General features: G+C 49.8%; 6 protein-coding genes across 6 annotated transcripts; 3 read left to right on the top strand and 3 right to left on the bottom strand.

Annotated features, from left to right (window-relative positions):
- Positions 1–1,420: 1,420 nt before the first annotated feature.
- Positions 1,421–2,161, top strand: N7484_002680 (uncharacterized protein; the record flags this gene model as incomplete). The annotated part of the gene is made up of 1 exon (XM_057113100.1): positions 1,421–2,161. The coding sequence occupies one exon, from the start codon at positions 1,421–1,423 to the stop codon at positions 2,159–2,161; it is 741 nt and encodes a 246-aa protein (XP_056973240.1).
- Positions 2,162–2,745: 584 nt separating this feature from the next.
- Positions 2,746–4,257, top strand: N7484_002679 (putative MFS transporter; the record flags this gene model as incomplete). The annotated part of the gene is made up of 2 exons (XM_057113099.1): positions 2,746–3,206; positions 3,261–4,257. 2 exons carry the CDS (start codon positions 2,746–2,748, stop codon positions 4,255–4,257), a joined length of 1,458 nt encoding a protein of 485 aa, XP_056973239.1.
- Positions 4,258–4,665: 408 nt separating this feature from the next.
- N7484_002678 (uncharacterized protein) lies at positions 4,666–5,358 on the bottom strand (the record flags this gene model as incomplete). The annotated part of the gene is made up of 1 exon (XM_057113098.1): positions 4,666–5,358. The coding sequence occupies one exon, from the start codon at positions 5,356–5,358 to the stop codon at positions 4,666–4,668; it is 693 nt and encodes a 230-aa protein (XP_056973238.1).
- A 774-nt stretch (positions 5,359–6,132) lies between these two features.
- Positions 6,133–8,616, bottom strand: N7484_002677 (SDA1 family protein; the record flags this gene model as incomplete). The annotated part of the gene is made up of 4 exons (XM_057113097.1): positions 6,133–8,017; positions 8,082–8,369; positions 8,444–8,479; positions 8,570–8,616. The coding sequence occupies 4 exons, from the start codon at positions 8,614–8,616 to the stop codon at positions 6,133–6,135; spliced, it is 2,256 nt and encodes a 751-aa protein (XP_056973237.1).
- A 502-nt stretch (positions 8,617–9,118) lies between these two features.
- On the bottom strand, positions 9,119–10,149 carry N7484_002676 (40S ribosomal protein uS7; the record flags this gene model as incomplete). Its single annotated transcript, XM_057113096.1, has 5 exons — positions 9,119–9,242; positions 9,332–9,525; positions 9,582–9,765; positions 9,963–9,989; positions 10,046–10,149. 5 exons carry the CDS (start codon positions 10,147–10,149, stop codon positions 9,119–9,121), a joined length of 633 nt encoding a protein of 210 aa, XP_056973236.1.
- Positions 10,150–11,005: 856 nt separating this feature from the next.
- On the top strand, positions 11,006–16,953 carry N7484_002675 (putative AMP binding domain protein; the record flags this gene model as incomplete). The annotated part of the gene is made up of 5 exons (XM_057113095.1): positions 11,006–11,065; positions 11,134–11,156; positions 11,294–15,066; positions 15,129–15,338; positions 15,395–16,953. The coding sequence occupies 5 exons, from the start codon at positions 11,006–11,008 to the stop codon at positions 16,951–16,953; spliced, it is 5,625 nt and encodes a 1,874-aa protein (XP_056973235.1).
- Between the last annotated feature and the right edge of the window lie 201 nt (positions 16,954–17,154).

Raw genomic sequence — 17,154 nt, 5'->3', positions numbered from 1 at the left:
CAATATTTCGTCACAAACTTGAGAAAGAACACAATGACTTGAAGCGTGACAGTCATTGCTCGAAGGAGGAGGTATCCCCTCCAGGAATCGAATTGGATCTTTCGTTGCAGGAAATGCATGATGTCGTGTAAGGATCTATATCGAGTCGATGTTCAGTTTCACCTTGATCGCTAATACTGCGAGATTAATCGCTGGACTCACTAAAAGAGGATGAAAGCCATCTGCCTAGGCAGGGACTGCAAAGTAAAAGTTGATATCGTATCTGTGAGGGAGAGAGAATGACCCGCCTTACAGCCTCCTCTGGGTTCTGTAAGATTTACGCCATGTAGACCGAGTTTAGGAGTGACATACTTCGCTTGCTTCGCTATGATCCGAACGAAATGGTTTGCATGTAGATTGCAATCCATTTCAGGGATTTGAGGTGAGTTATGGACAAAAGGAGGGGGATTCACATAAAAGAAGCAAAAATGGCAAATCTGCCTTCATCCGTTATCCCACCTGCATCTATTTCGCATTGCTTTTTTGTGACGAGCTGTGTGGCTTTCTACATGGCGTAAATGGCTTTTCTAGCCGATTGGAGGGTAACACAGCTACGCACTCTTGTCTGACTATGTGATCACTCGAAGCTCGAAGGCTGTTGGAATGATTAATCATCGGATCTTTCATCAGACCTTTGCCTGATGTCGAGGGATCTAGTCCGCATCGGAGACGGAAGAAATCTCGGAGGTACAGAACCCGAATCAGCACGATCTATCTTCCCTTGAAACTCTCAGCCCCACATGGAGCTCAAGAGTTTCAACTCTTTTCGCTGGAATTACCAGATCGGGCTATTTTCCGCTGAGATCGGCGCTGCTACGGATCACGACAGAGACAGAACCATCTTGAATTCACATAGAGTATGAGGGAATCATAGTTCGCTACACATTATTTCAGGTCATATACATGCAGCTTGTTATACATTCAACGAAGGCTTAATTGCTCTAATACGATTTATCGTCGCGGGGTACATCTAACGAAATGTAACCTTGAGATGAAGCTCCGGCGGGAGGTCGATCTCCACCAGTCAAAACATGCATGTGTACCTACTTCTGCAGGTTTTCACGATATTAAATTCTCCTAGGCCCTACATTGTGGAGCTGCAGCTTTGTTTCAACGGCAATCATACGCTGGTGGATCTTGGAGATCGTCGTTTTGCAGACACTAAAGCGCTCGACTAATTCCCTATACGCTATGTCTTGCATACTGGTAGGATCAACAGAGCTTTCATATTTCCGTTGAAGATCTTTCTGTGTAGAGACAGGCTCTACGTTAGCACAGGGAATGAGGGCTATAAAGTCAGCCAGATTCCTCTCTGCCATCCTTCTCACAAGACAGCAAACCTTCTACCCAAAAAAAGGACACTAAAAGTGACTCCAGAAGTATGAGTCCTTCATTTCTCTTCCTCACACTTTTCCCAAGCCTAGCCCTTGCCCTGCCAGGGACAACCCTCGGCAAACGCTCCAGTACACTCATTCCAACCACCTGCTTCGATTCCAACGCAACCCTAAACGAGTACTTCAACTATAACTACCCATGGGGCGACACCCACAATGGCGCCGCCATAATGAGTAGCGCGAACGCCATAATCTCCACACCCGGCACTTTAACTCTAAACGCAACCTACACCGGCGCCTCAGACTACGCCTACGACTCCGGCACCGTCTGGGCCAAGCAAGCATTCACCGTGGAGGAATCCGGCGGCCTAGATTTTTCCGCCGATTTTCTCGCTCCCGTCGTCACGGGTACTTGGCCTGCGTTTTGGCTCGATGGGGAGAATTCCTGGCCTCCAGAGGTCGATATTGCTGAGTGGAAGGGTACGGGCGATATCAGTTTCAACACCTTTAATACTTCCAGTGTGGTTACGGCTCTTGATGTGGATTATCCTGATCCGACGGAGTTCCATACCGTTAAGGCTGAGTTCAGGGATGAGAATGGGAGTGATGTTAGTATTAAGTTCTATCTTGATGGGACTTTGATCACTACGCAGTATGCTAGTGGGCTTACGGGGCAGCCGTTGTATTTGATTATTGATTTGCAGATGGAGGGGAGTAGTGGGAGTCCAGGTCCTACTGGAAGTAAGTTTGACTTATTGATTGCACGCATGTTCGAAGCTAATCTGTGATAGCGACGCTTTACGAGATTAAGAATTTGGAGGTGGTTAGTCAGAATCCGTGATTGGGGATTTGGCGTGAGCCATCGGGATCTTAACTTAGTGTACCTTACTTTGAATGAACAGCAGAACTATACGTCATTTCTTGCAATGAACAGGAAGCGCCAAAGCTGTGCAGATTGTGCCATGGCTTAGTTGCCTCGGTCATGATCCGCCCGAAACCCCCCGTATCGCCTCGATAGGGGTTCTGGGGACAGCGGAGTTTATAAGACACGGTATCTGATTTGACCCCAAGGTTTCCCATCCGGGGTAAGTAGGCTCCAGACAAATTCAATTACTTAAAAACCTTGTTCGCTGCCACCAACCACGCGAAAGATAGGGGAAATCACGGCGAATCTTCTATCTTCTACTTAGCTTACCCGGTGCTTATCAGTCAGCCAAGAGAAAGCCAAGACATTGCCTTATCTTGCGGGGTTGGACAACCTGTTATCTGGACCAAGTACGACTGTAGTAGATCAAGATAAGCTATTGACTATAACTAAGAAGTTAATACCTCGTTCGGCCATGTAGTAAGGACTTGTTTATTTGTCGCAGTCATGTCTGTGTCTGAGGTCTCTCCCAGCCCTAAACATGGTGAACATACCACTATCACAAGTATCGATATCGACTCCAAGGCCGAGAAGGCCTTGGTCTGGAAGTTTGATCTTCACTTGCTCCCCGTCTTGGCTATGATGTACCTTTTCAACAGTCTCGATAAGTCGAATTTGGGTAATGCGAAGACGGCTCACCTTGAAGAAGACTTGCATCTTGTCGGCAACCAATACAGCACTATTCTCAGTATTTTCTACGTTCCCTATGTTCTCACTGCCCCATTCCTTGGTTTACTCGGCAAGAAGTACGGTCCCAATAGAGTGTTGCCATGTATGATGTGCACATTTGGTCTATGCACTGTTCTCATGGTCGCTGTGAAAAACTTCAGTGGTCTGCTTGCTATTCGATGGTTCTTGGGTATGGCCGAGAGTGCTTTCTTCCCCTTGGTCATCTACTACCAGACAACGTACGTTCTTCCATGCTGTTATCATCAGATTTGAAACTTAACAACAAGCTCCAGTTTCTACCGTCGTGGTGAATTGGCCCGTCGTCTGGCGATTTTCTACGCCGCACAGAACATCGGCTCCGCCTTCTCGGGTTTACTCGCCTTCGGCGTCTTCCAAATCCACTCAGGACCCCTCGCTTCGTGGCGATATCTCTTTCTAATCGAAGGCGGTGCAACCTTGATCTGCGCCATTTTTGCACTATGGTATCTCCCCCGCTCAGCAGCTGAAGCGAGCTTCCTCACCCCAGAGGAGAAAGAGCTCGCCTACCTCCGATTGCAAATTGACAGTTCGGCGGTCGTCAACGAAAAGCTGAACATCCGAGATGCATTCCGGATTTTCAAGCACTGGACTAGCTGGGCCATCCTTGTCATTGAAATGTGTCTTGGTGTGCCCCTGCAGGGCGTCTCGCTTTTTTTGCCTGTTATCATCGAGCGTCTGGGATACAGTACTGTCAAGACGAACTTGTATACTGTTGCACCTAATGTCTCCGGTGCAGCTGTGCTGCTGATCCTGGCCTTCTGCAGCGATTGGACGAGATGGCGATTCCCATTCATCGCACTTGGTTTCTTTTTCACTTTTCTGGGTATGGTGATTTTTGCCGCCATTGATGTTCAGCATGATATCAATGTTGCTTATTTTGCTTCCTTTCTTATGTGCTGGGGGACATCTGCGCCGTCTGTTTTACTTGATGTTTGGTATAACAATAATATTGCCAATGAGGGACAGCGTGTCGTTTTGACCAGCATTGCTGTCCCAGTGGCTAATGTGATGGGCGTCGTTGCCTCCAACATCTTTCGCAGTCAGGATGCACCGAAGTACATCCCAGCTTTGGTCACTACGGCTGCGTTCGGCGGGGTTGGAATTGTTTTGACGATTTGTCTGGGACTGTGGATGATGTGGGATAATAGGCGGAGGGATCTGGCCCAGGGCGTACATGTGCAGGCTAAGGATATCCCGACGGAGAACCTTCGGGATGGACCGGCTGGGGAATGTTTCCGGTGGTTTTATTAATAGAATACATGACGTATAATGACCCTTTATGATAGATTTGAACTTTAGCATTCACTTTTCAGCTTTGAACATCCTGTTTTGGTTCGGTTATTCATAGACTTGGCCATGTGTGTTTGAGCATCTGCGAACAGCCAGCTGCATCAATAGGATGATTTACTAGTCTGTTTTTTCTATGCCAATGTATAATACAATGTTACTATCTGAGTGACGTGGTTCAAGGTGACAAGTTACAGTTCCACTGGGCGCTGCGTGGTAGATTCAGATATACTACAGACAATGATACAGAAAGTATGGTACAAACAGGGTATAGGTACAACATAAAAAAAACTCCGTCAACCAGCAACAGCAGAGGAACGCCAACCAGTGGCCGTAAGAAGATAATTCAGACATGAGAACTGGCCGGGAAGATCAAACGCAGTCCATCTGACTGTCGGTATCAACCTCCTCACGTCGACGAAGGAAGGTAGCCTCTTCAAAGTCATCCAAGTCCATGCCCGGGGTTTCATTCAGCTGGCTTTTGCGTTGGATCGCAAGAAAGCGGCGTCGCTGCTGTCCCAGGCTTGGAGAGAGAATGGTTCGTCCGAGAGGGACATCCCGCCACAGCTGGTTATCTTCCATATCGGAATCGTCGTCTGCAAAGATATCATTTCCCCCACCCAGGCGTCTCTTCTGACCATTCAACATGATCGGGGCAGAGTCAGTCGATGCCATCGATTCCTGGCTGCTAGGCGGGAGGGAGTAGTCATCTCCGTCATCGGTGACAGCGGATCGGCCCATTCCAGAGAAAGGAGCTAGCTCCGAGTACCCGTTGGTGGTGTATGTTTGAGCGACCGGTGTGCTCATCGCGGGCACGGCTTTCTCTTTCTCCAGCGAGATCTGGGTCTTGTATCCATCGGCCACGGACTTGCGGACCCGCATTCCGACCGAGAGAAGGGACGATTGGACCTTGGCTGGCACCACTGGAGTGGCTGAGAAGGTGGCGGTCGAGTAGTGGTTGTGCGATACAGTAGCGTTGGAGGCGGTTGACTCGGTGGGGAAGTATGTGGTGATTGAGGGCTGGAAGCGCCGACGCTTGGACAGAGTACTGTTGGAAGGTTGCATCGTGCCCAGGTAAAATGCGGATAGGCGGATGGAGTGGAGAGGCGGGGGTATCAAATGGTTGTAAGGTGAGGGGGAGATTGAAGAGGGGAGAAGATAAGAAATGCAGAATGACAAAATGATGCGGCTGGTAGTCTGGGAAACGCGACGCGGGTCCGTGACACGCGCTTGACACGCTTTCGACACGCTTTTTCAATTATGCCTCTTTAGGACGATGCTAGGGCTTAGGGCTGTATACAGATCATGTGATCCGGGGCACCAGATGAGGTCTACAAGCACAGGTCCATGGACTGAAAAATGGGTTATGGTTCTGAAATGAGAAAATCATAATAATCACTTGAATTAATAGGTCTTGAATATCCTGAGTAGTGCTTCATTTGAATACTTAATCCGTCGGGTAAAATCTTTGGTTCTAAAATTCTCATCTATATATTTAGTCAGGGTGACAGGCGGGAAGTATATACTTCGACCATCGATGCTCTTGACTTAAGGTCAGAATTTCCTTCGAAAATCGAATTACCTACTTAGGCAGTAAGACACCTGGTGAGATATATTGAATAGGTACCTTCATTTTTTGCCCTGTCATATTATAGGAGCTATGTTCTGGAACCAAATTTTACATGATCAATTGATGCTATACTACCTAGTGGTATTGACGCGCCTATCAAGCTTTTGTCCCAAAATAACCTTGGAAAACAGGAAAACAATTTAACTCCGCGTCCCATCGATGATGAACATTCAAAGTCTAGCAAGTAATATGTACCAAGAATAGACCGTCTAATTACCGATATTTCCTCTCTTTCCACCACGCTTCTTGCGGTCATGGTGAGCTTTCAACACAGCTCGAGTCTCAACCAGACTGCGCTTGTTCTTGCTTCTCGCCTTTCCGAGCGTCATAAGGAAGTTCTTTTTGCGAGCCTTCTCCTTGTTGGTGGTACTCTTTCCTTGGTCCTCCTTGCGCTCTCTCCGCTTGGCTTCCTTGCTCTTGTGGTCAGCCCGATCGGTCTTGCCCTCTCTGGCATGAGCAATCTTCTCCTCGCGAGTGAGTTTGGCAGCGGACAAGGCCGCGAGACCTTCTATCTCCTCGGCAGTCAGAGGATCGTCAGTGTGGCGGGACTGAGGAAGCTGTCCGGGACGGCGCTTGTTGCCGGAAACAGCGGCCTCCATTGACGCCTCAGCGCGAAGCTCGGCAAGCTTGGCCAGATCGGCCGGAGTGAGGATGCGAGTGGTTGCAAGTTTGGAGAAGGCTGACTGGCGAGGGGCATCATCTTCCTTTGTCTCTTCGACCTTCTCCTCGGCCTTCTCAGCATCCTGCTTGGCCTTCTTGGAGGGCCGGTCCTTGCCCTCGTCTTCCGAATCACTAATATCGATCTCACCGTCACTCTCGACATTGATCCACTCGCCATCAACACTGCTATCATCGTCGTCCTCGACATTCCAGGCATCCCAGTTATCTTCTTCATCCTCTTCCTCATCATCTTCAGCATCGGATGCAAGACCCTTCTCAAGTCGCTTCTTGCGGCGCTCCTCTTCCTTCCATTTCTCAAGAAGCTCAAGACCCTCGATCTCTCCGGCCTCTTCTTGACCGAAACGTCTCTGTTCTCTGTCGCCTGAACGAAGACCCATTGCAGCCTCCTTACCACGGTCGCGCTTCTTGAGCATCTGCGCACCGACATCACGGTAGAGACTCAACAAACCCTTCGAGGCCATCATAACACCCTTATCCTTACTCTTCTTGTACATGACAAGATCCTGGAGCAGGGTCTCGTTCATCGCCAGAGGCTGTCGGACACAGATCTCACGAATAGCGTTGAGACCAGCTGTAGCAACCTCTCCAGCTGAAGCCTCAGAAACGAATTCGTTGGCGATCTTCTGAATAAGAGGCTCAAGTACATCGGGGGGCACAAGATCGTGAGATGCCTGGGCCAACGATGCCAAGAACGAAGTGACTGAGGGCTGACGGGGGGTAAGGAACTTCTGGAAGTAGGAGTAGAGCGACATGATGTGCAACTTGTGCAGACCAACCAGTCGTGATACTAACTGCAGAACACAAAGCTTTTGCTCCAGCTTGAGCTTAGACCGGCCGTTTTGCAAATGCTTGGCGAACAAGTTCTCAGCAAAGCCCTGAGGATCATGCAGCAGGTGAAGCGCCGAAAAGTTGAGTGCGTGGGGCTGGGTCTTCTTCTTCTCCTTCTTCTTGTGAGCGGCCATGGCTTTCTGGGCGGCACGGGCCTTCTTTTTAGTCTTCTTGTTGATGCCAAGCCGATGCTTGATACCAGCAACATCGACTTCCTCGTCACTGCTTTCATCCTCCATCTCCTCACGTTCTTTGTCTCCACCGAGGAAGAAGCGCACACCACCAATGATGACCTTCTCGTTCTCTGACAAACTAGCTTCCTTCATGATCTCAACAGTCTTGGAGTCAGTCCAGATTTGGCGTTTCCATAGCTCTCGGGTCAATTTGATCGCCCAGAGAGCCTTGGAGGATGTGCGGTCTGATGTGACCAAGTTAAAGAGGACAGTCTGCATGGTACGGTTCAACTTGTGATTGGTAGTCTTCGAGTTGGAAGTGCGCAGCTCAGATAGGATCTTCTGGAACAACAGGGCGCGCAGAGTCTTGCTAGGCGTGGAAATGAGAATCGGGAACAAGGTGTGGAGCAGACTGTAATATGAATCATTAGTTTTCAGAACCACAGCATTCAACGGGTTTCGTAGAGTTCACATACGTTGCCGAGTCCAAACAATCCTTCTTTCGCAGAAGAACAATACTTCCAACCAACTTTTCTCTCAGCTCGGGTTCCAGCACCAAGTGGTGCTGCATGAGCATATCAATCAGTTGCTGAGGAAAGTCCTTGAGAATCTCGGGATAACAATCGGCGACATGGGTAATGAAGTCAATGAGGTCTCGTAGTGAGATGATACCGGTATCAGTGGCCGACGTGGGCGCGGACATGAAAATTTCACGATGCGACTCATATTGGTAGTGCTGAGCACGGAAATCTTCGATATAGGACCTGAGCGATCGCGAAAGTTGTTAGACTTGCTCAATGACTAAAGAGAGCGCATGAGCAGAGCTGGGGCAACTTACTTGGGATCGCGGCGAATTTTGTGCTGTAGATTGGGCCTGGCAGTTATGTCAATATACCGACTTCAAGGACTGATTTGAAGTTGTCCTCGGGCGCATTGCCCGATCATAGGGGAAAAGAGTACATACAAGTCAGCCTCAACCTTTTCCAAGGCTCCCAACTTTCTTTTCACCATCTTGTTGGTTGTCTGTAAAGACAGAGTAAGTGCTGGTGGGAGAGGTTGGGGTGATGCAGGTACACCGCTTTGAAACTTTTTTTTTTCTTCTGCCGTATCGATAAGCGCCCCGGGACCACTTGACCCTCGGAATCCAGCCAACTTCGATTATCGTACGAGTTGATAGAAGCTATTAGATTAAAATTCGATTTCTCGATTTACTCCAATCGACTCTATACTCAAGGATATGTTAGAGAGGACTAGTATGGAAATAAACATTTTTGTCGTATTGAAAAGTGGCCATTATACGACCCGAGGTCTTCATCATCGTATCCCAACTACGTTGGAAAAAAGCCATCCCATTGCGATCCTTATTTTTTTGACTCTGCTTTCTTCTGACTGTCTCAATCTAATGTACAGCCGCGCAGATGCATGCAAAACGACTGAATCCCGCTGAAAACCCCCCGTCCACTCCAGATTCCTTGACACAGAACCAAACGGAGAACAACATCCAGAAAACCCTTTACCGGTTGGACTTGGCAACACGCTCGAGCTCGTCCTTCTTCTTAATGGCGTAAGAGTTGGAGGAACCCTTGGCGGCGTTGATCAGCTCCTCAGCGAGGCACTCGGAGATGGACTTGATGTTACTATAGGGGTTATTAGTATATCTCCAAATAATCCTCGGGGATGGATGTTCAAGATTTCATATCATCCAAATCGATTGATTGTTACGCACCGGAAAGAAGCCTCACGGGCACCAATGGTGAGCAGGGCAACGGCCTGGTTGACACGGCGCAGGGGAGAAACATCGACAGCCTGGCGACGGACGGTACCCTGGGAACCGATACGGGTGGAGTCCTCACGGGCACCGCTGTTGACAACGGCGTCACACAGAACCTGGAGGGGGTTCTGGTCGGTCATGACAGCAACCTGAAAGAAACCATATTAGAGGTTGAAAATGGGGTTCTGTGGTGGCTTGGACGTACGATCTCGAAGGCGTGGGCGACAATGCGGACAGCCATAACCTTCTTACCGCTGTTGCGGCCGTTCATCATGAGCGAGTTGGTGAGACGCTCAACAATGGGGCACTGAGCCTTGCGGAAACGCTTGGCGGCATAGCGACCGGCAGTGTGGGAGGTGTAGACCGGGGCGCGGATCTGGATGTAGTCGCTGTATATGGGCAAACGAGTCAGTTTTTGTTTTTTTTTCTTCATTCGATGTGTTGTGTGCTGGATGCTGTGTATGCTGGACGGTCGTGAAAATTCGTTGTTCGATTTGTTGGCGCAAAAAAAAGTGTCCCACAACCCAATTCTCCTTATTCGCGTTCGATTGAAATGATAGGATGTATCGAAAAAGGGTGCACTCACGTCAGAGAGATATCACGGACCTCAACACTGCAATGGATGTTAGTGACATTCAATATTGAATTCCGGTCACGGGTTTGACGCACTCGTAGCTCCATTTTCCGAAGAGCTTGATCTCGCCCTCAAGGGCAGCGATCTCCTTGGGCAGGGAGGGGTAGGCAGCGACCTCAACTTCCCCGTTGTCGGACATTTTGGCAGGGTTTCGTGGGAGGTTGTCGTTGGGTGGATGAATCGTCAAGTCGAGGCGTCTGTGACCAAGGGAAATTGGGTGCGCTCGCTTAGCCCTGTTGTGGGGGTCACATGAGATTAGGGCAGAATGCGACCGCCAATCAAAGCCTAATGGTCATGTGATCCCGACCATCCGCTCTCAGGCAGCAATTCTAGAATCAGGCATGAACATTGATTTGTATACAACGGGTTCTCACGGCGATTTTTTATGGTTCAATAATTGTGTCCAAGCCTTTTACCCTCGCTTATTGCATAATGAGTTCAGAAATATCTTTTTCTTCCTTTATTTTGCTTCAAGCTTGAATATACCTATCTACAATGTTACTTTAAGGCACATAGTACATAATTTCCATCGACATTGATTGACTGATACCCTTGTCTACTGTATAGATACTTGAGGTAGTGGGAAGGGCAGCCCCAAGGCCGTGCTAATTGATGGAAGATTCCAAGACCGGGAACAGTCAATGTTACTCATTGTTCTTCAGCCTGGCAAATGTCATAAAAATAACTTCAGGTTTGACCAGAGACAGGTCTCAGTTTGCATGAACAAGCTCGGTTCGCCTGACCGCCTTTGCGTGGGTGACGTTGGTGACGCGGAAGCCGACACTTTCAAGGGACAAATCGAGAACAACGATCGTCAAACAACGCCGGATAATCTGAAGCAACAGGGGCGGTGGATTGCCCCTCTTTTGGTTCCTCCTAATTGTGCGAAAGCCGCTCATCTGCGATGAGGCGTTCCTGAGCTAGGTGCTCCTGTCATCCCTCCCCCGCGCTTTTGATCCACACTTCTTTAATTTGAGGCCTTCCCCGTGTCCACAATGGCCGAAGAGAACCCGGACCTCCAGTTCGCTTTGCGAAACTTGGACAGGGAATACGAAGTAGGTATTTTCCCCATCAATACAATGGCCCTGATCCTTGCGCTTACACAAGGCGTGCGACTAAACAGGAAGGCGACATCACTGAGAAAGGGTAAGCCGTGTGTTCCTTGACTACAACCATCAACCAATCAGTCACGAGATTTGGGAGAATGGCAAGCCAGAAGATGCTTGTGGCTGAACGGTGGTTAGATGATACACAAGAACTGTACAAGCTAATCGTGAATCAAGGTACCAAAAACGTCGCACCCTCCTTCTTTCGCAGTTCCTGGGGCCAAACAAGCCACTCGAGATCAATGCCCACGGTGGCCATGAGGATTCCTTGGATGGAGGTCATATGGGTCCTCCAGCGATTCTGAGTGTTCGACCACCGACAGCCGAATCTTCCCAGCACGGCCTTTCATCTCCAACCTATGCCGGTGGGTACGAGGGGACGCAAGGCGGATCATTCGGGTACAACCATGGTGTCAGTATGGATATGCAAAATCCGTCACCAGCGACATCTGGACAGTACGATAAGGACAGCTTGGGAATGTTACAGACACACGATCGGGTTCCTTCTGCTTCGTCGCACGATTCACTGTTCCTCCCCAAAACTATGCCCCCAGCCCAACAAGGCCCCGATGGCTCGAGAACAGCCACTTTAATGAGCCAGAGCTATGCATTCAACCCTGATGCTCAACATGAGTATATTGACGAGGGCGTGGACATGTATGGTCCAGGGTCTGGTGGTGTCACGCGACAGTCAACGATGCTTGACTCCCAGCAGGGATTCTTCTCTGACTTTGCAGGCCAACAACATGATGACTACCGTGAGAGCTACGGAGGTGGATTTCATCGTTACTCACAGTCAGGAGAAGCTTTCTCGCCCACAGCAAACATGCCACCGCCATTCATTCCACCCTCAGAGCTGGCACACGGACCTGCCATTGAACATCTCATGCCGCTTGAACCTCGCGATATTCCATTTGCCGTATATGATCCACATGACAAAAATATACCCATGTCAAATTTCGAAAATCTTCCTGCTGTACTCCGCCACCGGGCTCGAGCACACCCCAAGCAGCCGGCTTACTGGGTATTGGATCTGAAGGGAAAGGAAATCGCGTCCATAACTTACGACAAATTGGCCAGCCGAGCAGAGAAGGTCGCTCAAGTGATCCGTGACAAGAGCAACTTGTATCGTGGGGATCGCGTGGCCTTGATCTACCGCGAAGCCGAAATTATAGAGTTCGCTGTTGCTCTCATGGGTTGCTTCATCGCAGGAGTAGTTGCGGTTCCCATCAACAGCCTTGATGACTATCAGTCCCTAAACTTGGTACTCACCTCGACTCAAGCCCATTTGGCCTTGACTACCGAAAACAATCTGAAAGGCTTCCAGCGCGATATCACCGCGCAGAAGTTGAACTGGCCTCGTGGGGTGGAGTGGTGGAAGACAAACGAATTCGGAAGCTTTCACCCTAAAAAAAAGGACGACACACCTCCCCTTGTTGTCCCCGATCTGGCATATATCGAGTTTGCCCGGGCACCTACTGGCGATATGCGTGGTGTCGTGATGAGCCACCGAACCATCATGCACCAGATGGCCTGCCTCAGTGCTATCGTTTCCACAGTACCCACCGATGCCAGCGCCAGACAGTTTGCGACCAAGGGAGAGACAATCACTAGTTACCTTGACCCGAGGCAGGGCATCGGAATGATTCTGGGAGTTCTCTTGACCGTATATGGCGGCCATACAACTGTCTGGCACGAAGACCGGGCTGTCGAGACACCCGGCTTATATGCCCACATAATCACCAAATACCGATCGACAGTAATGGCTGCCGACTACTCTGGCTTGAAGATCGCCGCCTACAATTACCAACAGGATCCCATGTCCACCAGGCATTACAAGAAGAACTCTGAACCTAATTTCAGCAGCGTTAAGCTTTGTTTGATCGATACTTTGACTCTTGACCCTGAGTTCCATGAAATCTTAGCTGATCGATGGCTGCGACCGATGAGAAACCCGCGAGCAAGAGAAATCGTTGCTCCCATGCTCTGTCTACCGGAACATGGTGGTATGGTCATTAGTGTGCGTGACTGGGTGGGTGGTGAAGAACGAATGGGATGTTCGTTGACTCACGAAATGGATCCCGCACAACGTGTTGGCTCCAAAGATGACGATGAGAAAGCCGAGAGGTCTGAAGCCAACTCTGGTTTTGGTAGCAGTCTTCTTGGTGGTGGATCTCGCGTATCTGCACCAAAACAGACCTCAAAGAACGAGTTGAGTGAGGTTCTACTTGACAAGGAAGCTTTAAAGAGCAATGAAGTTGTTGTACTCGCCATGGGCGAAGATGCTCGGAAGTATGCCAGGAGTATGCCCCACGCTGTCCGTGTTGGTGCTTTTGGTTTCCCACTTCCAGATGCGACACTCTGCGTTGTCGATCCCGAGACCAACCTATTGTGTGTACCGAACGTTATTGGAGAAATCTGGGTTGACTCACCATCTCTTTCTGGAGGTTTCTGGGCATTACCGAAGCATACAGAGGCTATTTTCCACGCTAGACCATACAAATTCGAAGACGCGAATCCCACTCCCATTCTAGTTGAGCCTGAGTTCCTGCGCACTGGCTTGCTGGGCTGTGTCATTGAAGGCAGGATCTTTGTGCTAGGTCTATATGAGGATCGACTTCGCCAGAAGGTGGAATGGGTTGAGCATGGTCAAGAGGTTGTCGAACACCGATACTTCTTTGTTCAGCACCTGGTCGTCAGCCTTTTGAAGAAAGTGCCGAAAATTCACGATTGCACCGCATTTGATGTGTTTGTCAATGATGAGCATCTACCAGTCATTGTCCTAGAATCCTACGCTGCCTCAACGGCGCCTACGACATCTGGTGGCCCTCCACGACAACTGGACTCTGTATTGCTCGATTCCTTGGCAGAGAGATGCATGGAAGTTCTCTATCATGAACATCATCTTCGAGTGTATTGTGTCCTGCTTACCGCTCCAAACAGTCTTCCCCGCGTAACTAAGAGCGGCCGACAAGAGATTGGCAACATGCTCTGCCGGAAAGAGTTCGAAGCCGGCATGTTGCAGGCCGTCCACGTCAAATTCGGCGTTGAACGGTCTGTTATGAATTTGCCTGTTGGCGTTGATCCTGAAGGTGGTATCTGGTCACCACTAGCGCTTACCTCGCGACAAGAGGTTCTTGCCTACCAAGAGAAGCAGTACTCAGGTGTGGACTATCGGGATGTTGTCATGGATGACCGAACTTCCACCCCTCTCAATAACTTCAAGACAATTGTTGATCTGCTCCAGTGGCGTGTCTCACGACAGGCTGAAGAGCTGGCTTACTGCTCGATCGACGGTCGCGGCAAGGAGGGCAAGGGTATCACTTGGAAGAAATTCGATCTGAAGGTGTCAGCGGTGGCTACATACCTCAAGAACAAGGTCAAAGTGCGACCAGGTGATCATCTGGTGTTGATGTACACTCATTCCGAAGAGTACATTTATGCTGTTCATGCTTGCTTCTGTATGGGCGTTGTGGTCATTCCGTTGGCTCCAATTGACCAAAACCGCCTGTCAGAGGATGCCCCAGCATTTTTACATGTCATTAATGACTTCAATGTCAAGGCTATCATCGTCAACACTGAGGTTGACCATGTCATGAGGCAGAAGCTTGTGTCACAGCATATCAAGCAGTCGGCTCAAGTTCTTCGAATAGGTGTTCCGGCAATCTACAATACGACGAAACCTTCAAAGCAATCGCACAGTTGCCGCGAGCTCGGATACACTGTTAAGGATGCTTGGCTCCAGGGCCAACAGCCTGCTTTGGTATGGACCTACTGGACTCCAGACCAACGGCGAGTTTCCGTTCAGATCGGTCACGATACGATCATGGGAATGTGTAAAGTGCAGAAGGAAACCTGTCAAATGACAAGCTCCAGGCCCGTACTTGGAAGTGTACGCAGCACGTTAGGTCTTGGATTCCTACACACTTGCTTGTTAGGTATCTACGTTGGTAAGCTTGGACTTAGAAATCCCCGCATTGAGAGGCCTTTGTTCTAACCATGCATCAAACAGGCGCCCCCACCTATCTAGTCTCACCTGTCGACTTTGCCCAAAATCCCATGACTCTCTTCGTGACGCTTTCGCGCTACAAGATAAAAGACACCTATGCAACCGCCCAGATGCTGGACTACGCTACTAGTGCTATGCCAGCCAAGGGATTCCAGCTGCAAGAACTCAAGAATCTCATGATCTCGGCAGAAGGTCGCCCCCGAGCCGATATCTGTATGTTTAACCCGCTCTAACAAGCCCTCCAAATTCCGGCTAACAGTTCAATGCAGACCAAAAAACGCGTTTGCACTTCGCCACTGCCAGTTTAGACCGCACCTCGATCAATGTCAGTTATTCGCATGTGCTCAATCCTATGATTGTCACTCGATCTTATATGTGCATTGAGCCAATTGAGCTGTGGCTGGATATTCGAAGCCTTCGCCGCGGTCTGGTCTATCCTGTCGATCCTGACGCTGATCCCACTGCACTGCTGGTCCAAGATTCTGGCATGGTGCCTGTCAACACACAGATCGCAATTGTGAACCCCGAGACATGCACCCTTTCCCACGTTGGCGAGTATGGTGAAATCTGGGTCCAATCCGATGCTTGCGCCACTGGTTTCTACAGGTCAAAGAATGAGTTTGATGCCGAGAGACTGAATGGTCGCGTCGCTGACGGAGACCCTGGCGTACCTTATGTTCGGACTGGTGACCTCGGTTTCCTTCATACTGTGACCCGACCCATCGGCCCTGGAGGCCAGGATGTCGAGATGCAAGTTCTCTTCGTCCTAGGAAGCATTGGTGAGACATTTGAGGTTAATGGCTTGAACCACTTCCCGATGGACATTGAGAATTCTGTCGAGGCATGCCACCGAAATATCGTGAATGGAGGATCTGCCATCTTCCAGGCGGGTGGCCTGATTGTGGTTGTGGTTGAAGTCACCCGAAAGGCTTTCTTGGCGTCACTTGTGCCTGTTATTGTCGATGTAATTCTGAATGAGCACCAAGTAGTGGCGGATATTGTTGCTTTCGTTTCTCACGGTGACTTCCCCCGTTCTCGACTCGGCGAGAAGCAACGCGGAAAGGTCTTGGCCTCGTGGGTGACCCGCAAACTGCGCACAATTGCCCAGTTCAGCATTCGCGATTTGGACGAGAACATCTTTGCAGAGTTGCCCCAGCACCGTGTTAGCCGAAGCTCTAAACCCGGAAGCACGATGGGCGCAAGTACCCGCCGAGGATCGACCATGAACCCCGAAACTGAGATCCCTGCTGTCCCACGATCTCCCGCGGGGGTTGTTCTCGAGGAGACGATTGCTCCTCAGGCGTCATTCCATGAGGGACATCCCCAGAAGATGCTACCCGAACTCGACACCCGCACTGACCGCACAGTTTCTGCCACTCCTGTTCCTGAACCGACCTCCGCTGTGCCCTATATACAAGAACCGCAATCCGCTACGATCATGTCTGCTGACGATGACCACCATTTCAATGGCCTTGACCACGATCAAAACGTTGGGGCTCAAGGAGAGTCCCGCGATTTTCGATTCAGTTTTGACATGGTCAGCACACCCATGGATCATCCAGGAGGCGAGCGTCCCTCCACAGGGCGTGACTCTCTACCTAGCCAGCAGCCTGGTCTGTACAATGGCGGTGGCAACGTTGCTGGGCCTATGCATGATGACATGTATCGGCCAGGTACCCAGGAGAGTGGCATCATCGATGATTGGCCTCAAGAAGCTCTGATTTACCAGAACTCTGTAGGCGGAGACGAGGAGCACGACTTTGTCCGCCGGCCCAGTGCTCAAAGTGCTGCGGTCAGGCACCGCTACGATGGCACGGGCTACGAGTAGTCCAGGTCTTGCCCAATTCCAGCCTGCAATACTCTGTATATGACACCTACATATTTCCCCCCCCCCCCTCCATACCTTCCCAAGTTGAGAACACTTAGAGTGTAAAGTCTCTTTAACTGGCATTAAGATGTGTTCGTTTTGACTGAGAGCTTGGTTGAGTCTTTGTTTCGTCCTTTTTTGAATAAGCTCTAAGCGTCTACC

The sequence above is a fragment of the Penicillium longicatenatum genome, assembly GCF_028827895.1.
Source record: "Penicillium longicatenatum strain IBT 33135 chromosome Unknown contig_2_segment0_segment0, whole genome shotgun sequence".
Taxonomy (NCBI): Eukaryota; Fungi; Ascomycota; class Eurotiomycetes; order Eurotiales; family Aspergillaceae; genus Penicillium; species Penicillium longicatenatum.
This window is presented reverse-complemented; position numbering and strand designations above follow the sequence as displayed.